The sequence below is a fragment of the Arabidopsis thaliana genome, chromosome 3, assembly GCF_000001735.4.
Source record: "Arabidopsis thaliana chromosome 3, partial sequence".
Taxonomy (NCBI): Eukaryota; Viridiplantae; Streptophyta; class Magnoliopsida; order Brassicales; family Brassicaceae; genus Arabidopsis; species Arabidopsis thaliana.
In genome coordinates this window covers 19,024,679-19,039,058 of record NC_003074.8, presented here as the reverse complement: position 1 = coordinate 19,039,058, position 14,380 = coordinate 19,024,679, and the positions used below count along the sequence as shown (strand labels likewise).

Genomic DNA, 14,380 nt, shown 5'->3' with positions numbered 1-14,380 from the left:
CATGTCATCTTCATCTTCTTTGTTTCTCTCTATCTCATTAGATTTTAGTAACATTTTACAACACTATTCTTGATCAATAACTATATTTGTAGAATGGCAAGGAAAATAATAACTTCAGCTTTTATTACTGGTCAATGAAGACAATAATTGTGAAAAAAATGGCAGCAACTTAAAGCTGACAAAAACATTAATAAAATTACCAAGAAGAATTAAGCTCATCTCCTTTTTTGATTCCTTGACTAAATTATAAATTAGAATGATAAAATGATAAGAGTGGTTAGAGACTCTGATTGAGACACAAAGTGATATCCTGGAACACCTTGAGCCTCTTCTTGTCCACTTTGGTTTCTGTTCCTAAAACAGCAGCCATGATCGCATCTTCAAAGTCTTTATTGTCTGGTAATCCACACTCCGTTGCTTTCTTCTCCATTGACAATCTCCTTCTCGTGCTTGTGTTTGTCTCTCCCTCATGATCACCACCAATACCACTCAACATCCCCATCCCTTGGCTCGACGATCTCGTTCTCTTCAGCTTCTCGTTGTTACTGATGACCAACTTCGAAGAGAAGAACGGTTTTGCATCAACCCTTAATGGGTTTACTACTACTGGATTCACACTCATCTTCACGTTCTCATCACCGTATCCATCACCATTGCTTAAACCAGGCTTTGGTTTAGCCTTCACAGTCTGCTCACTACAAGGCTGAGGTTGCCATATAGAGGAAGATCCAAAGATTGCATCAAAGAGCCTTCTTTGTTCAACCTTATCATCTCCTCCTCTTCTCATCATCTCAGATCCAAGATCATTCAGCATCTGTTGCGCTCTCTCGTAAGCTTTTAGATGTGAATCCACGCCTCTAGGGCCATCAACAACCGCGGGTTTCACACGTCGTAAAGTCTCTTTGGCCTCATCGATCCTTCCTTGCTTCATAAGGCAGATACCAAGGTTACACATTTTGTTGTTGTCTGGTGCTATTGATAAAGCTCTTCTGTATGCATCTTCAGCTTCCACAAAGTTGTCTCGTTGCATCAGAGCCCATCCCAAGTTTCCCTGTTTCAAACCAATCATCATCCAATTAAGAATTAACACAAACTTGGTAATTGCTAAACATAATGCACATTTTGAAATTGCTGCTTACCAGTAACCGAGTAGCTTCTTGCTCCACAGAGACTTGAAACTTCTTGCCTTGAGATCTAGCTGTTTTGGTTCGTTTACCATTGAAAGCGAGTCCTTTCTGTATCAAGAAGAGCTTATGTTTCAAAAGTCCAATCTGGTCATCTAATCTCCCACATCTCTGCAGTAACAAATCCATTTCAATACAGAATCAAACCAAATGCAAAAACGAAACAGAGGAAACAGGGTTATGTATAAAGGACGGACCTTGTAGAGATCTAAGAGGATATTGTCGAGAGATTCCTGAGCTTGATCTGAACATCTAACTCTGAGTGATTTAATAGCTTCAATGGCTTCTTCAGCGCGGTTTTGTTGCTTCATCACAATAGCCATGTCTTTCAAAGCACTGTCCACTCTATCTCCAGCATTAATAGCCTTCCAAAACAGAGGAATTGCTCTCTCTGGATCCTTCTCCACTAACTGATCCATAAAACAACAATCAGAGACAGAACAAAAATCAAATCAAACACAAATTCAGATCTATAGAAGGGATATAATCAAATCACCTGAACATTCTTTGCTCTGACATAAGGACTGTCTCCGACAGGAACTTTGTGAATAGCATGAAATGATTCAGATTGAGTGCGAGAGATACCAAGTGGCTTTGCAGGAGAACAAGGGGCTGATTTAGTCGGCCTGAAAACATCTCTCATCATCTTTGTAATTGAAATGGAGAAGATGAAGAAGAAGAAGACAAAAGGAATCTCGGCGGAGGATTAATGTGAGAACAAGGTTAGGATTTTAACAAAAGAGAGAGGTCTGTCAATTATTATAAAAAAGTTTAAATTTTCGACCGTTGAGATCACTAGCCGTTGCGTTCCATTATTTTCTATTTCCGCTAATTACTGGGGGAGCGTTTCGCATCTACTCCTTTGACTTTCATGTGTTTTCAGTTTAGCCCCGCTAAAACTACATCAAACAAAATTTGGACAAAATAACATTTGAGATTTGATTTATTAAGAAACATATCCGTTATAATTTAATTTCTCTGTCTCAGTACATTGGTTGGTGTTCAATTTGGAAAACTCAACGATTCGAGAAAAAGTCACTAGAAAAAGATTATGGGCCCGTTTACATCATTATACGGCCCATTCAAGCCCACAGTTGGAGTATCAAAAGCCGCTCATGTTGCTGTGGATCTTGGAGTTTTGGGATCCGCGTCCTTTGTCCTTGTATGTGTTTCTTGAAGACTGTGACTTTCTACGTCCCCTGGCTGCTGCCATGGCTCTGCGTCTTACCTTGCCCAAATTTTTCTCCAGCTCTGCCTCTTTCTCTTCCTCCTCCTGTACAAAGGAAGTAGCAAAACTCATTTTTGTAAGTGATTTCATTACTTCACTCTCCGAGTTACTCACACACAAGATACTAACCTCATTACTTCCGACTTCATCTTCATCTCCATTGCTTTCACCGTTCTCGGTATTATCCAACTCAACTTCTGCCTCAACACCATCTGAACTTTTTTGCTCCTACATCATGCCAAAAGCATATACTGTAAGTAGAGGACATCTTTACTTGGTACATGTTTCAGTTGTATGATGAATTGGAAAGTTTTATACCTTGTCTTGCAACTGTAATGATTTTATTTCATTTAGGTTTCCTTCTTCGTTTGATTCACAAGTCTGCTCTTCATCATCAGATTCCTCATCCTCATCAGAATCTTCACTCTTCTCCACCCCACCTTCAATAAACTATAAAAGACAGAAACCATATGTTCATTCTATATACCAGAGAGAATGAGGAAACAAAACCACACAGAGACCAGTGCTGCAAATTAGTCTGCCTAAGATTCAAAATATATACGCAATACCAAGAAACGGTTGATTGAAGATTGATAAGCAGTGTTATAACTAAGGTCATAGGCTCACATACTTTATCGAGGTCAGTCTGCTCCTTTCTTGTGAACCCACTAGCTTCTAGATCTTTATCCAGAGCATTAGCATCTTTAGTAATATCGAAAAAAGATGGTCTGCTGTTCTCATCCACCTCCGTCTCCTCTGATTCACCTTTATCTTCATGGAAAGACATATTAAACCTGTAAGAAAGGACCAGAGTTCAAAGAAAAATGAGAATTTCAGGGTCATTCATGACATGGATTCAGCGACTGAGAGATTATTTTCTACTAGGTATTGTGAACAAATGATGTATATATTAAAAAGAAAATCAAATTGGTAAATCACCTTTTTCTGAAAAACTTGAAGATGCATTCGATATCACGGTCAAAGTACCTGAGAGACAAAATTCATTAACAAACCAAGAATATTTTATAGAAATTTGGAAGAAAGTACTGAGGCATGGTGCAGAGATGAGAGGTCACATACATTTGTGCATTTCGGTGTGAAACAGATACCATTTGTGGAAAATCAATCATCGTTATTTTCTCTTCATCATCAATCTATAACATACATGCATACATAAACAGGATGTGTCAATGAAAATTGTAAGTAGGCAGAGGACAAAACTAGCATGCTTACAGAAGTATTAATTAACTTATATGAGAAGGCAGCTTCAAATAAATGCATGATATTTTCAGCAAAGTAACTTACAAATAGAAGGTATAATTCAACTAGATAGATCTAAGTATCTCACCATGATGTTGAATTCATTGAAGTCACAATGAATTAGACCATGCTCAGCCAAACGAACAACAATACCAATGATCTTCTCGAAAATTGTCTCAGGGTTCTGTAATTGCTTCACCTGAACCCTGCATAAATGAAAAATGTGAAAAGATGTGATTCACAGCAGAAAGGGTGTAACTGTTTCTTAGTGAGTGAGTGAAGCAAATGGTTTAGCTTTCTTAGAAACTCAAAAATCCAATGATTATCTTAGCTTAAAATCAATATCCGACCACAACATATCAGTAGATGATGACAAACATCATAAATCATAACCACTTTTCTTTGTGTAAATATGTAGTTAGGTCCTTACATGGGGTAACCTTGCACAAGGGACATGATAACACAATGTCTATTGCAGTCAATAGCTTTTGGAACCGGAAAGTCATGTTCTTCCAAAGCCTGCTCACCCAGAAGCCAAACAAACATTAGGCCAAAAATAAAATAAAAAGATGATACACCCACAAGAATAGTGTTACATTAGTGGAAGAAGGCAATAACCTTCATAAAAGCAAACTCCTTGAGAGCTGCAAGTCGGGAGAGATACAACCAGCTGAAACTACTGCGATGCCTCAAGTAGTCACGCTTAGATTTGACAGCCCTAAAGGAGGTTCTCCCTAGTCTATGTAACTTCATTGCTAGAATAGTTCCATCTTCCTGAGCGACCTCAAATATGTCTATTATATGCAAAGAACAAATAAATAAGATACATCAGCCACCAACACGCATCTCTTCGACACCGATAAAATAAAAATAAATAGGAAAACAACATACCTGACTCTTTACCAACACCAATCTGACGACCGACACCGGTAAATATACCCCGGTTGACCAATGTTTTAATGGCAAGAAAGTCATAACCCAGATAGGTGAGTCGGAATCCATCATCTAGACAGATATAAACAAAGAACGCAATAGCGATAAGATTCTGCAACTTAACAAGACTTCCAATCCTCAAAAGACATATCAAGAAAAGTTACTAATGCCTATAGAGATAATTCCTCACATTTAGAGGAATCGTGGTGCAAAAGCTTATACTTGAGCAAGTTCTTCAGGACCTTGTAGGTGCCTCCATGTCTGTGAATATAAGAGGTATGTAGATTATACAAAATGAAGAAATAAGCTTAATAAAGAAGGAAAACATCCAAAGCATCAAAGACCGGGGCATACTTTAGACAAGCAATGCGCTCCACAAGCTCAGAAGGAACAATCTCATGCTGCAAAAACCAAAAAATCAGAGGATTTTCAGAAAAAAAAAGTAAAACAAAAGGTTAAAACCCTAAATGTCAATTCCAGAATTTAAAAAAAAAAAAGCGATTAGAGAGGAGCACTGACGTTTCGCATTCCCATCTCGACAGCAGTGAGAACTCGAAAATCATCTTTGGATAAATATCTCAACACATTCACGTCAAGCTTCATCCTTTACGCCGCAGTGTAAAACCCTTTCTTCTCTGATGATTCAACCTTGCTGAATAAAATATCAATTTCTCAAATTGCTGTGATATTGAATGCAACCCTAGACGACAAACCGACAATACCACTCAAAGGTAAAAACTTTTAACAGATAACTCACCTAAACTAGATATCGACTAGATACGGTAAAGTTTCGGACAAGAACAGAGCAAAATAGGTTTATCAGAGAAACTGAAGTAGCTTACCTGAGAGAAGAGAGACGGCGGCGGTAGAGCGAGGAAATTCTTTTTGTGAACTCGAAAATCCTTTAGACACAAGATTCAACTCTCTTTTAGAAAAATCTTTGTATACTATTGTATTAATACCATGTTATTTGATATCCTAACAACGAGGTCGTTGTAGTATAGTGGTAAGTATTCCCGCCTGTCACGCGGGTGACCCGGGTTCGATCCCCGGCAACGGCGTCTTTTTTGTTTTTCAAGATTTTTAACATCATTAACGTTACCTTTACGTTATTGCCTTATTGGGGATACCTTTACGTCATTTGAGGTAATCGTCTCAATGGTGACACACAAAGCTAAAGAGAAGAAAGGGCTAGCATCTTGTTGTCTGGTAATGGAATTTCGTTTGATTCAAAACCATTGTGGTTCAGCAAACTACAACTAACTATCTTCAGGGTTGCTGGCAGTCTTATGGACTTTGGTGATCATAGTTTATGTCAGTTCCACTTTGTAATGTTGTTCTCTTCATGTTATTCGTTGGTGAACAAGTTAATGGAGGTACAAAGATGGTAAAAACGGTAAGTTACACAATGGAGATAATAAGAAGAGAGACATGTTTAGTAAGAAACAACGTTTCCAAAATCAAAATCTACAACTCTTGAGCGCAAATGCAAAGTCATCTAGAATACTGAACATGCCATAGTTCCAACTGACAAGTATCGAAACTCCGCTAAAATGTCATTTAAGATTTAAAGCAACAGTGTCAAATAGGCTAGTAATCCAACAAACCATTTCATGCGGTCTAGATTTTCTATTCAACCCTTGAATATCCCTGACTTTGAACCAGCATTACAACTCATAATCTGAGACCGCTACTTTAAGATCTGGTTCATGTTTCCTTCGCAGGGCCTTTCTTGGCTGCTTCAGCTGCAGCCTTCTCTGCTTCGATCTCAGCCACAATGATATCAATTTCTTCTTCTTCTAGTTGCTTCAGAACACCTTCCTCTCGTGTCATTACAGCAACCTCAATGTTCTTTCCCCCACTCTCAACAACCTGCAAAATGCAAATCCTTTTCAGCTTCTTTACAAGTTCCACCACTACTTGTGCGTTTGCTAAGTAAGCTCATCTAACATTATAATCCAACTCAATTAGTAAGGTCTTCTACATTTTCAAAAACTTTAACATTCTCTAACATTCACTTTTAACCTAAAGCCACACCTATAAATAATGAAGAATCATAATGAGGTTCAAAGTTTGGCATGTTGCTCACAAAATCACCGGGTCACGCAGCAAAATAATTAATAGGTCAGATCTCATTGTCAACTAAAACTACTAGGTTTAGTTATAGAACATTCACTAACAGGGCACCCCGACAATAGCTCAAAAGAAAACTACAAGGTTTAGTTATAGAACATGATAGAGCAAACTAACCTCAAGCAGAGCACGGATAGCAAGCTTAACAGTTTCTTGGCCAGCGCTTTCTTTGTAGTTTTTCTCCAGAAACTCCCTAATTGAGTTAGAGTTTCTCCCAGTTGCATTAGCTTTCCAAGCAGAGAATGTACCAGATGGATCGGTCTGATAAAGCGCGGGTATACGAGTGTAGGGATCAAACCCAACAATAAGAGTGGAAAGACCAAAAGGCCTCACACCACCACTTTGAGTATACTTCTGTTGAAGCCCTGCTATGTACCGAGTAATGTACTCAACAGTAACTGGGTCCTCCAACGTAAGCCTGTGGCTTTGACACTCTATCCTCGCCTTGTTTATCAAGACACGAGCATCTGCTTTCAGTCCAGCACAGGCCAATGCAATGTGATTATCAAGGCTCACTATCTTCCTTGCTGATCTGAGAAGCAAAAAAATTATCAAAACTCATATGATTGGGAAGGAACACCAACCAGATCCTATATACGGATAACAATAGGTAAAAAAACTCAGATCTATTGGAGCAAGAGCTCAGCCAACAGATACGAAGACGATATTGCTTAGATTTCAGCAAGTTCAACACCAAAATTATATTTTTACGCAGTGAATGATCAATTTGCAGAGTATAACCAAAAACGTGTTCTTATACAAAAAAACACGTCTGAGATACAGGAACTGTAATTGTACACTCGTAGAGAAAAAGACTTAAACTAGGGTTCAGCTCAGATTCTACGATCTAACAATACTAGATTCGCAATTACGAAGTGATACAAAATCCCAACATCAGGATTTAGTTCAGAAGGATTGAAACAGTGATCATACAAGTAGCAATTGAGTAAATCAAGCGAGCTATCCAGGTGAAGCTTAAAACCAAAATCAAAGTGCAGAAACAAAAGTAAATGGACTAAATCCGGTTTAAGCATCTTGTATCGGTAGAGATCGGAGCAATACCTGGAATCCTGGAGCTTAGGGGTGGATTTCTTTTCGACGGCGAGGACGACAGTATCTGTGCCGCGGACTCCGACGGCGGCGTTACCCTTTCGGACGGCTTCTAGGGCATACTCTACTTGGAAGAGGTGACCATCGGGGGAGAATACAGTGATTGCTCGATCGTATCTCGCCATCTTTTACCTTTTTCTGGATCTTGTGAGTGTTCTTTCTTCTTCTTCAAAAACTCTCTCTCGTTTTTATTTCACAGTAAACGATTCCCGACTTAGGCGACAAGCCAAAAGCCCAGCTCTGTTTTAATCACCTGCGGACAGGTTCACGTACACACACCTTCCAGCCAATCAGAAAGAATCATCACTGGATTTATTTCTGTACTGGGCCCAAGATGAGCTACATTGGCCTAAAACTCCAAACATCTGGCCCACTTCTTCAAAACATTAAAACTCCTAACATTGTTTTTTGTCAAATTAATCTGGTAGAATACATAACATAGGTGCAATTAGTGTTTCTAAGCAAACACTAAAAAAGGTAAACGAAGGCAGGATAAGTCACCAGAGATGAGAGTTAGCGGTAAGAAATAGCAGTACAAAAGAAAGATAAAGAGTACTAATACTGCTTCTCGATGCATTAAGAAGTTACAAATCAAACCCATAAATGGGAGAAGATTGGAAGAAACTGTTTATATAGTTTACATAGAATCACAATATACACAGAAAACTAAATATAGAGTTACATCAATCAATCTTCATATACTTTTCCAAAATGAAAAACTAAATGCAAGTTTAGATGAACACAGAACAGTTGAAGGCTGTTTAGTGTTTACTTGGAGCCTTTCTTAGCCTTTAGTTCCGAAACAGACTTGGCCAATGATGAAGGCTTTATGACATTTTTGGGGTTAAATGCCTTTCGAATCTTGAAAGCAACCCATGCCGTTCCAAATGCATGTCCCGCTGCGTCTAGCCCTTCGTTAGTAGCCTCTGCTGCTTTTGTGCCGTACCTGTAATTTCGAAACAGAATCCATGAGGTTTCTTTAAGATCTAAGGAAACTTTGATCACTCTTGCTGAAGATCACTCATGCGGAGATATGTGATTGTTTATATATGCCTTTGCTAATCAATACCTGTGATTGACTAATTCTGTTGTGACAGTTGATGAAGTCGACATTACGTTTTTCCCAGCAACTTCAACAGCATCACAGATCTTGCCTGCAACAAGAAGTAAACATGAAAAGAAGGGTACTAATCCCATGTGCCTTAAACAAAAAAGGGTTCGGTATATAAGGGAAGCCAGCGATTACAAAACATTTGGTAACTTTGAAATTAAAAACCCACAAAAAGAATAATGCTCCAAAGTCCACCAGACTAACTTGTTCAATGCAAGAAGCAGATCCAAGCACTAATACACTATATCAAGGAACTTCTGCTAAATGTCATATTCGAAAAATTGGAAAAATTATGGGAATGGCCATCAGAGGGAAAGTCGGATAAACAATAATTGTAATGCTGGTCATGTCAAAACATGTATTCAAGTGAGATGAAAGAAAGCAAGGCAACTCGTGAATCAAGAAGCTTTTATGACCCTCCAAGCATGGGATAGGAAATATGAGAAACCAAAAACAAGTAATCTACTTACTAAATCCATCGAGGGATGCGAGAACAATCTCTCCAGGCAAGAGACCAAAAAGCTTCTTTCCAGCTTTTGAGTTTGCCATTGAACCAGTGATGAATCCCGAGACTTTGACAACACCAGAAAGAACACCAGTGGCAACTTTCTCTGTCATTTGTGTCACTCTCTTAACCCTTTAGATAGAAACCACATGAGGGAGATAAGCAAAGGCATAAAAATTGATTTCATTCAAGATATACTACCATGAGAATGCACAATGTTCAAACATTTTTAAACAAGAAATTTCATCACTGCTCATAGAATTGGTCTTCTGCAAACAATAATCATCCCTTACTACTCAGTTCTCTAATGATCATGAAACAAGGAACCAGATAAGAGAATCCCTACTAGATTCCTAAGCAGTTATTTTCAAGGTCAAAGATGCAAAATTCCTAAGTATAACCATACCTCTTGATTCTCCTCAGTGTCTCAGGGCTAACATCTTTCTCCTTCTCAGCACGACTAAGCCTATTCTTCATAACCTCGTTTCCCTTCTTGAGTCTCTCCACAGTTACATCCCCACACCACAGTATCCCTCTGATCAGCTTACCTGACCCGGAAGCTATCATTTTAGCAGTACTGTGAGTATAATCCTCGACATTCGGTGCAAGTGTTGTCCAATACGCCGCACATTGACCTTCCACAACATCCTTTCTCTCACCCTTAAGCTCCTCCGGCGAAGTGTCCGCCACCACTGAATTTCCCAGCACCTCTTCTCCAGTCTCCTTGGCTTTTTCAGACATTCTCTGCTCTGTGAAACAACTGTAGTCTCGTAAAACCTGATCAAGCACAAGTAATACATTCTCTTGCCCTTTCGAAGCAATGGTCAATCCGTAATTAAGAATCTCATCATCCGATTTCGATTTACTCTTTTGCCCTTGTTCATCATCTGAATCAGACCCAGATCCTTGACCTTTCTCCTTTGGCGGATGAATCGAAAAGAAATAGTGAGATCCATCAACCTTAGCTGCAACCTCGTTCTTCGTCAACGGCCATTGAATCTCATTTCCAACATTGGCTAGAACCGCTACAATGTTTTGCCCCTGGATAATTCGAACGATGGTGAAATCACCGCACGCGAGTTCAACGCTGTAGGATTTGTCGATAAGGTTGAGAATAGCGCCGGGAACACGGATGAGAACCTCCTCCGTCGCCTGAGGAGGAGCAGATGGTGATTGGTCGTTGGATGCATCTCCGTGGTCTGGGAAGAGATTAGGTCCGAGATTATGAGAGGATAGAGAAGGATATAGATAAGGTGAAGAAGCGACGTAAGGATTTGTAGAAGCAAAAGGATTATCAGGAATGGATTGATCAACTTGGGGATACATCGCCGGTCGTTGCTTGTCGTCGCCACCGTGAGAAGGATTCATCTTCGTCGTGTTGTCGTTAATTAGAAAAGAAAAAAAAAAAATCTTAAGGAGGAAGAAAAATGATGAATTTCAATTTTTCAAGGTAGAGATGACGTGGCGTAAAAATAGACTATAAATAAAAGTGTACTCCCGCCGGTTTAACCAATAAAATTGTCGATATCGTTAATGCAATACGCAATTTGAATCCACACGCATAAATATCTATTTACCACCTTTTCTACTCTATTAAGGTTTTCATAATCATGAAAAATATAAAAAAAAGTTGCAAATGCCCAAATGAAAAGCCTATTGTGATAGGAAGAAAGAGCTAGTGTTGCAAGAGATCTAAAACCAAATAAGATTATGGATGGTGATTGATATCAATTATATGTTAGTAGAGGGCATCACTAGAATTCCGATCTAATGCGAGGTCAATCTATCTAGAGTGTGTAAAACGCATCATGTGAGACTAGCATAAGCCGTTGTTGCAAAAGTTTTGATTCCACGAAATAGAGTGAAGTGCTTGGAAAAAATACAAGTCCATTACAATTCATCATATAGATGAACCGGTGTGAATCTTTTTTTTTTTTTTAATAAGTAATACTAAATTAGATTCAAAAAAAAAAAATAACGTTTTTACAACTAGTACATCGTGTGTTCTATAGAAAAATAAATCAAGAGCAGAGATTATAATGAAAACTTAGAGAATTAAATCTGACTTTGGAGTCAGCTTTGAAAGCTAGCTTCATATCGCCCACCCTTTTGTCTTTCAATGGTGGTGATCTTGTTTCGCATTTGCTTGTCGATCCATTATGTTAGAATGCCTGCAGATTTCGGAGCTTCATTATGACACCTTATGTGATCCTCTCTTGCCAGATGGTGTATACGGTGGTTTGACAAGTGTATCTCATCAAGAAACCCTGTACTCTGAGCAAACTTAATATGTACATTATGTTGGTTTATGGTTGGTTTGCGCTTATGATTTGGCAGGATACCAAACTGGTTTAGTTTTGAGGAAGTTATTTCTCAATAGACACCAAAATCATGTTTTTCTTTATGGTTTCTTTTCCTTTGTCTATAAAAGAATGATTGAAGAGAAGACATAATGTATAACTTTGTGACCATTGACACTTGAACGGTGGTTGATTTCCATTTGTGATCTCTACCCGATCTCTGTGTCGATTTTCTTGGTGCTAAAATTCGTCACTAAACTGCCAAGGTATGTGTTTCGGTTTAACGCTTCAACATAAAAGAATAACAATCGAAGAAATCATAAAGGAGAAGTAGGAAGAACAAAAAAAATTGATTAGTAGTACAAAGTGTTTAGACAATGACAGTTACCAACAATGTATGTATGCCACTGAATAGAGAGGAGTTGAAGTATTAATGCTTTTTGACATAAACCCAACGCGTCAAATACAGGTGGAGTATGATGTTTTTGTCATAGACAAGTGCATCAATTATCATTATTTCTTTATGATTCGAAAGAACATAAATAAACACAAAACACACCGAGCCTAGCATAATTTTCAGTACCAACGTACAAAACAGAACCAACGCAACAACAAGTAAGCAAGAACACAAAGATTCTAAGCGAAGATTTGGTCGACAGGCTTGTCAACTTCTTTGTGGTCACGCTCCTCTTTAGCCAGCTTCTTGAGGCGAGCAAGCTCCAAATCTCTTCCCATCTTTCTCTTATACATCTCGGCAAACGTGATTGGCTCCTCCAATATTGCCTTCTCTCCTTCTCTTACTTTCAGTGGATACACTGTGGCATCCGGCGCGGGGTTCTGGAACGTGGCTATGGATAATCTGCTCGAGTTAGAGTTCACCACGGCCTGATGATCAGCATTCTTGAACCTCCCATTGCTCAAAAACTTCATCAAGACAAATCAAGATTGACCAAGTCAAAACCAAAAACAGAGAAACAAAAAAGCCAATAAATGGATAGAGTACTAACATGGCCGTGGTCGCCGAGATTGACGACAAACGCTCCTTCAACAGGCTGAACCGTAATCCATGTCTTGCCATTGTCACGTGTGGCTTGTAATCCACCGACTTGGTCTTGTAGCAGCAAGGTAATGGTTCCAGGGTCAGTGTGACGCTTGAGTCCGAGGGTGAGATCAGGCTGAGGGCATTTTGGGTAATAATTAACAACAATCTTTTGGTCCATATCGACGCATGCATTGGTAAGAGACTCTTTCTCAAGACCCATAGCTTCAGACAAAACCTCAAGAAGCTTACAAGCCAAACTCATAAGCCTCTCACTATACTCCTCCGTCACTTTCACCCAACCTTCCGGCTTATCTGGCCACCGTGAGTAGTCTCTGTTTCTCACCGGGTACGAGAAATACGTTACAATCTCTCTCCAATCTTGCACAGCCTCTCCCTGTATTTATAGTATAATTATTATGTCTTTAACGGCAAGATTAAAACATAATTACGTATTTAACCTAGAAGATTGTGGTGTGGCTTTTACCTGGAGGTGACTAGAGACGATGAATCCTCCTTTTTTACCACCGGACATGTCGAAACGGAGCTTGTCTTCCGGAGGTAAAGCAAAGAAGTCACGAGCGAGACGAGTCATATCCGCCACTAAGTTAGTATCGACGCCGTGATCGACCACTTGGAAGATGCCCCAATTCTCACAAGCCTCAACGATCTGACGGCAGATCTCTCCTCTTTTTCCATCGACGTCATCGATACCGGCGAGAGAGATCACCGGGATTTCGTCGCTAAACACATTGTAAGCGACTTTGGGCCGTTCATCTTCGTCCCTGACAAATTTAGAGTTGAGCTTAGACTCTCCGGCTAGCTCAGTCAAAGTTCCTGGAGCCATTGTAATTACGAAGACAAAAGACTAAATTAAGAGAGATATAGAAAGAAGAGATGTGTAATGAATATATAAAGGAGAGAGTGGTAGCTGAAAATCTTTCAAAGCTTGTGATGACTGACGAACGAAGAGGTCGCTAGCTACCTACCACGGTACTACTGCTCTCTCTTCTCTTTCTAGAACACAATTTACTCAACTAACTACATCTGTTTTTAACTTCAGAAAATAAAATAAAAAATACATACGGTATAATAATATTTTGTAGGAAAACATTATAAACTTAATTATCTATTTATTTTTTATGCTTTTTGGCTACATTCCAACGTATCACATTACTATTATATGATAGGGACGTTATACAGTTTCGTTTACACCGTAGGTAGTAGACACATGGTTAATATGATTTACGTTTTTAACGGTTGATAGAAAGCCACGTCTTAAAAATGCTTGTGGTCTGTGGAGAAATCACGTGGCGGAGACATGTTCTGGTACGGGCTTGCGTTACAAAAATCCCAATCGTCATTAATTTTTGCACAGACTTTTTACTAAATCGTATTGATGAGATAATTAAACCTTATTCACAAAAAAAAAATCTTAAGCAGACAAGATAAATTAATGATCGGATTTGTAAAGTATTAGGTTCTAACTAGTATATCAACTTGGATTTGATTGATGTAGTTATGGATAAACAATAAAACAGACGCCATAATACTCTTTATGATATTAGTTAATTTTA

At 38.9% G+C, this 14,380-nt stretch overlaps 5 protein-coding genes, 1 long non-coding RNA gene and 1 other non-coding gene across 13 annotated transcripts; 2 read left to right on the top strand and 5 right to left on the bottom strand.

The window, feature by feature from the left end:
* Positions 1-10: 10 nt before the first annotated feature.
* AT3G51280 (Tetratricopeptide repeat (TPR)-like superfamily protein) lies at positions 11-1,919 on the bottom strand. Its single transcript, NM_114987.6, has 4 exons — positions 1,681-1,919; positions 1,382-1,594; positions 1,140-1,295; positions 11-1,051 (listed from the first exon to the last, which is right to left on the bottom strand). Exons 1-4 carry the CDS (start codon positions 1,828-1,830, stop codon positions 278-280), a joined length of 1,293 nt encoding a protein of 430 aa, NP_190696.1. The 5' UTR covers positions 1,831-1,919; the 3' UTR covers positions 11-277.
* Positions 1,920-2,046: 127 nt separating this feature from the next.
* On the bottom strand, positions 2,047-5,517 carry AT3G51270 (protein serine/threonine kinase). 4 transcript variants are annotated; one of them, NM_114986.3, is made up of 14 exons: positions 5,448-5,504; positions 5,125-5,257; positions 4,960-5,006; positions 4,796-4,866; positions 4,564-4,677; positions 4,291-4,466; positions 4,103-4,191; positions 3,761-3,878; positions 3,493-3,566; positions 3,352-3,399; positions 3,044-3,206; positions 2,731-2,862; positions 2,542-2,640; positions 2,047-2,457 (listed from the first exon to the last, which is right to left on the bottom strand). In NM_114986.3, the coding sequence occupies exons 2-14, from the start codon at positions 5,206-5,208 to the stop codon at positions 2,287-2,289; spliced, it is 1,386 nt and encodes a 461-aa protein (NP_190695.2). In that variant the 5' UTR covers positions 5,209-5,257; positions 5,448-5,504; the 3' UTR covers positions 2,047-2,286. The 4 variants fall into 4 exon arrangements, with proteins under 4 accessions (NP_190695.2, NP_001190051.1, NP_001326515.1 ...); NM_001203122.1 differs by having other exon boundaries at positions 2,113-2,457; positions 2,527-2,640; positions 4,127-4,191; positions 5,448-5,517; NM_001339496.1 differs by having other exon boundaries at positions 2,127-2,457; positions 5,125-5,253; positions 5,448-5,491.
* A 77-nt stretch (positions 5,518-5,594) lies between these two features.
* Positions 5,595-5,666, top strand: AT3G51265. Its single transcript has one exon. It is a non-coding gene; the product is annotated as a tRNA-Asp (tRNA).
* A 258-nt stretch (positions 5,667-5,924) lies between these two features.
* On the bottom strand, positions 5,925-8,133 carry PAD1 (20S proteasome alpha subunit PAD1). 2 transcript variants are annotated; one of them, NM_001035761.1, is made up of 4 exons: positions 7,801-8,064; positions 6,856-7,270; positions 6,423-6,477; positions 5,995-6,401 (listed from the first exon to the last, which is right to left on the bottom strand). In NM_001035761.1, exons 1-4 carry the CDS (start codon positions 7,971-7,973, stop codon positions 6,313-6,315), a joined length of 732 nt encoding a protein of 243 aa, NP_001030838.1. In that variant the 5' UTR covers positions 7,974-8,064; the 3' UTR covers positions 5,995-6,312. The 2 variants fall into 2 exon arrangements, with proteins under 2 accessions (NP_190694.1, NP_001030838.1); NM_114985.3 differs by having other exon boundaries at positions 5,925-6,477; positions 7,801-8,133.
* Positions 8,134-8,382: 249 nt separating this feature from the next.
* On the bottom strand, positions 8,383-10,953 carry AT3G51250 (Senescence/dehydration-associated protein-like protein). 2 transcript variants are annotated; one of them, NM_114984.3, is made up of 4 exons: positions 9,871-10,953; positions 9,430-9,596; positions 8,918-9,002; positions 8,383-8,794 (listed from the first exon to the last, which is right to left on the bottom strand). In NM_114984.3, exons 1-4 carry the CDS (start codon positions 10,830-10,832, stop codon positions 8,617-8,619), a joined length of 1,392 nt encoding a protein of 463 aa, NP_190693.1. In that variant the 5' UTR covers positions 10,833-10,953; the 3' UTR covers positions 8,383-8,616. The 2 variants fall into 2 exon arrangements, with proteins under 2 accessions (NP_190693.1, NP_001325934.1); NM_001339495.1 differs by having other exon boundaries at positions 8,918-9,596.
* Positions 10,954-12,186: 1,233 nt separating this feature from the next.
* F3H (flavanone 3-hydroxylase) lies at positions 12,187-13,867 on the bottom strand. 2 transcript variants are annotated; one of them, NM_001203121.1, is made up of 4 exons: positions 13,793-13,867; positions 13,291-13,640; positions 12,772-13,200; positions 12,187-12,688 (listed from the first exon to the last, which is right to left on the bottom strand). In NM_001203121.1, exons 2-4 carry the CDS (start codon positions 13,396-13,398, stop codon positions 12,401-12,403), a joined length of 825 nt encoding a protein of 274 aa, NP_001190050.1. In that variant the 5' UTR covers positions 13,399-13,640; positions 13,793-13,867; the 3' UTR covers positions 12,187-12,400. The 2 variants fall into 2 exon arrangements, with proteins under 2 accessions (NP_001190050.1, NP_190692.1); NM_114983.3 differs by having other exon boundaries at positions 13,291-13,867.
* AT3G51238 lies at positions 12,280-13,949 on the top strand. Its single transcript, NR_141670.1, has one exon. It is a non-coding gene; the product is annotated as an other RNA (long non-coding RNA).
* Positions 13,950-14,380: the final 431 nt, after the last annotated feature.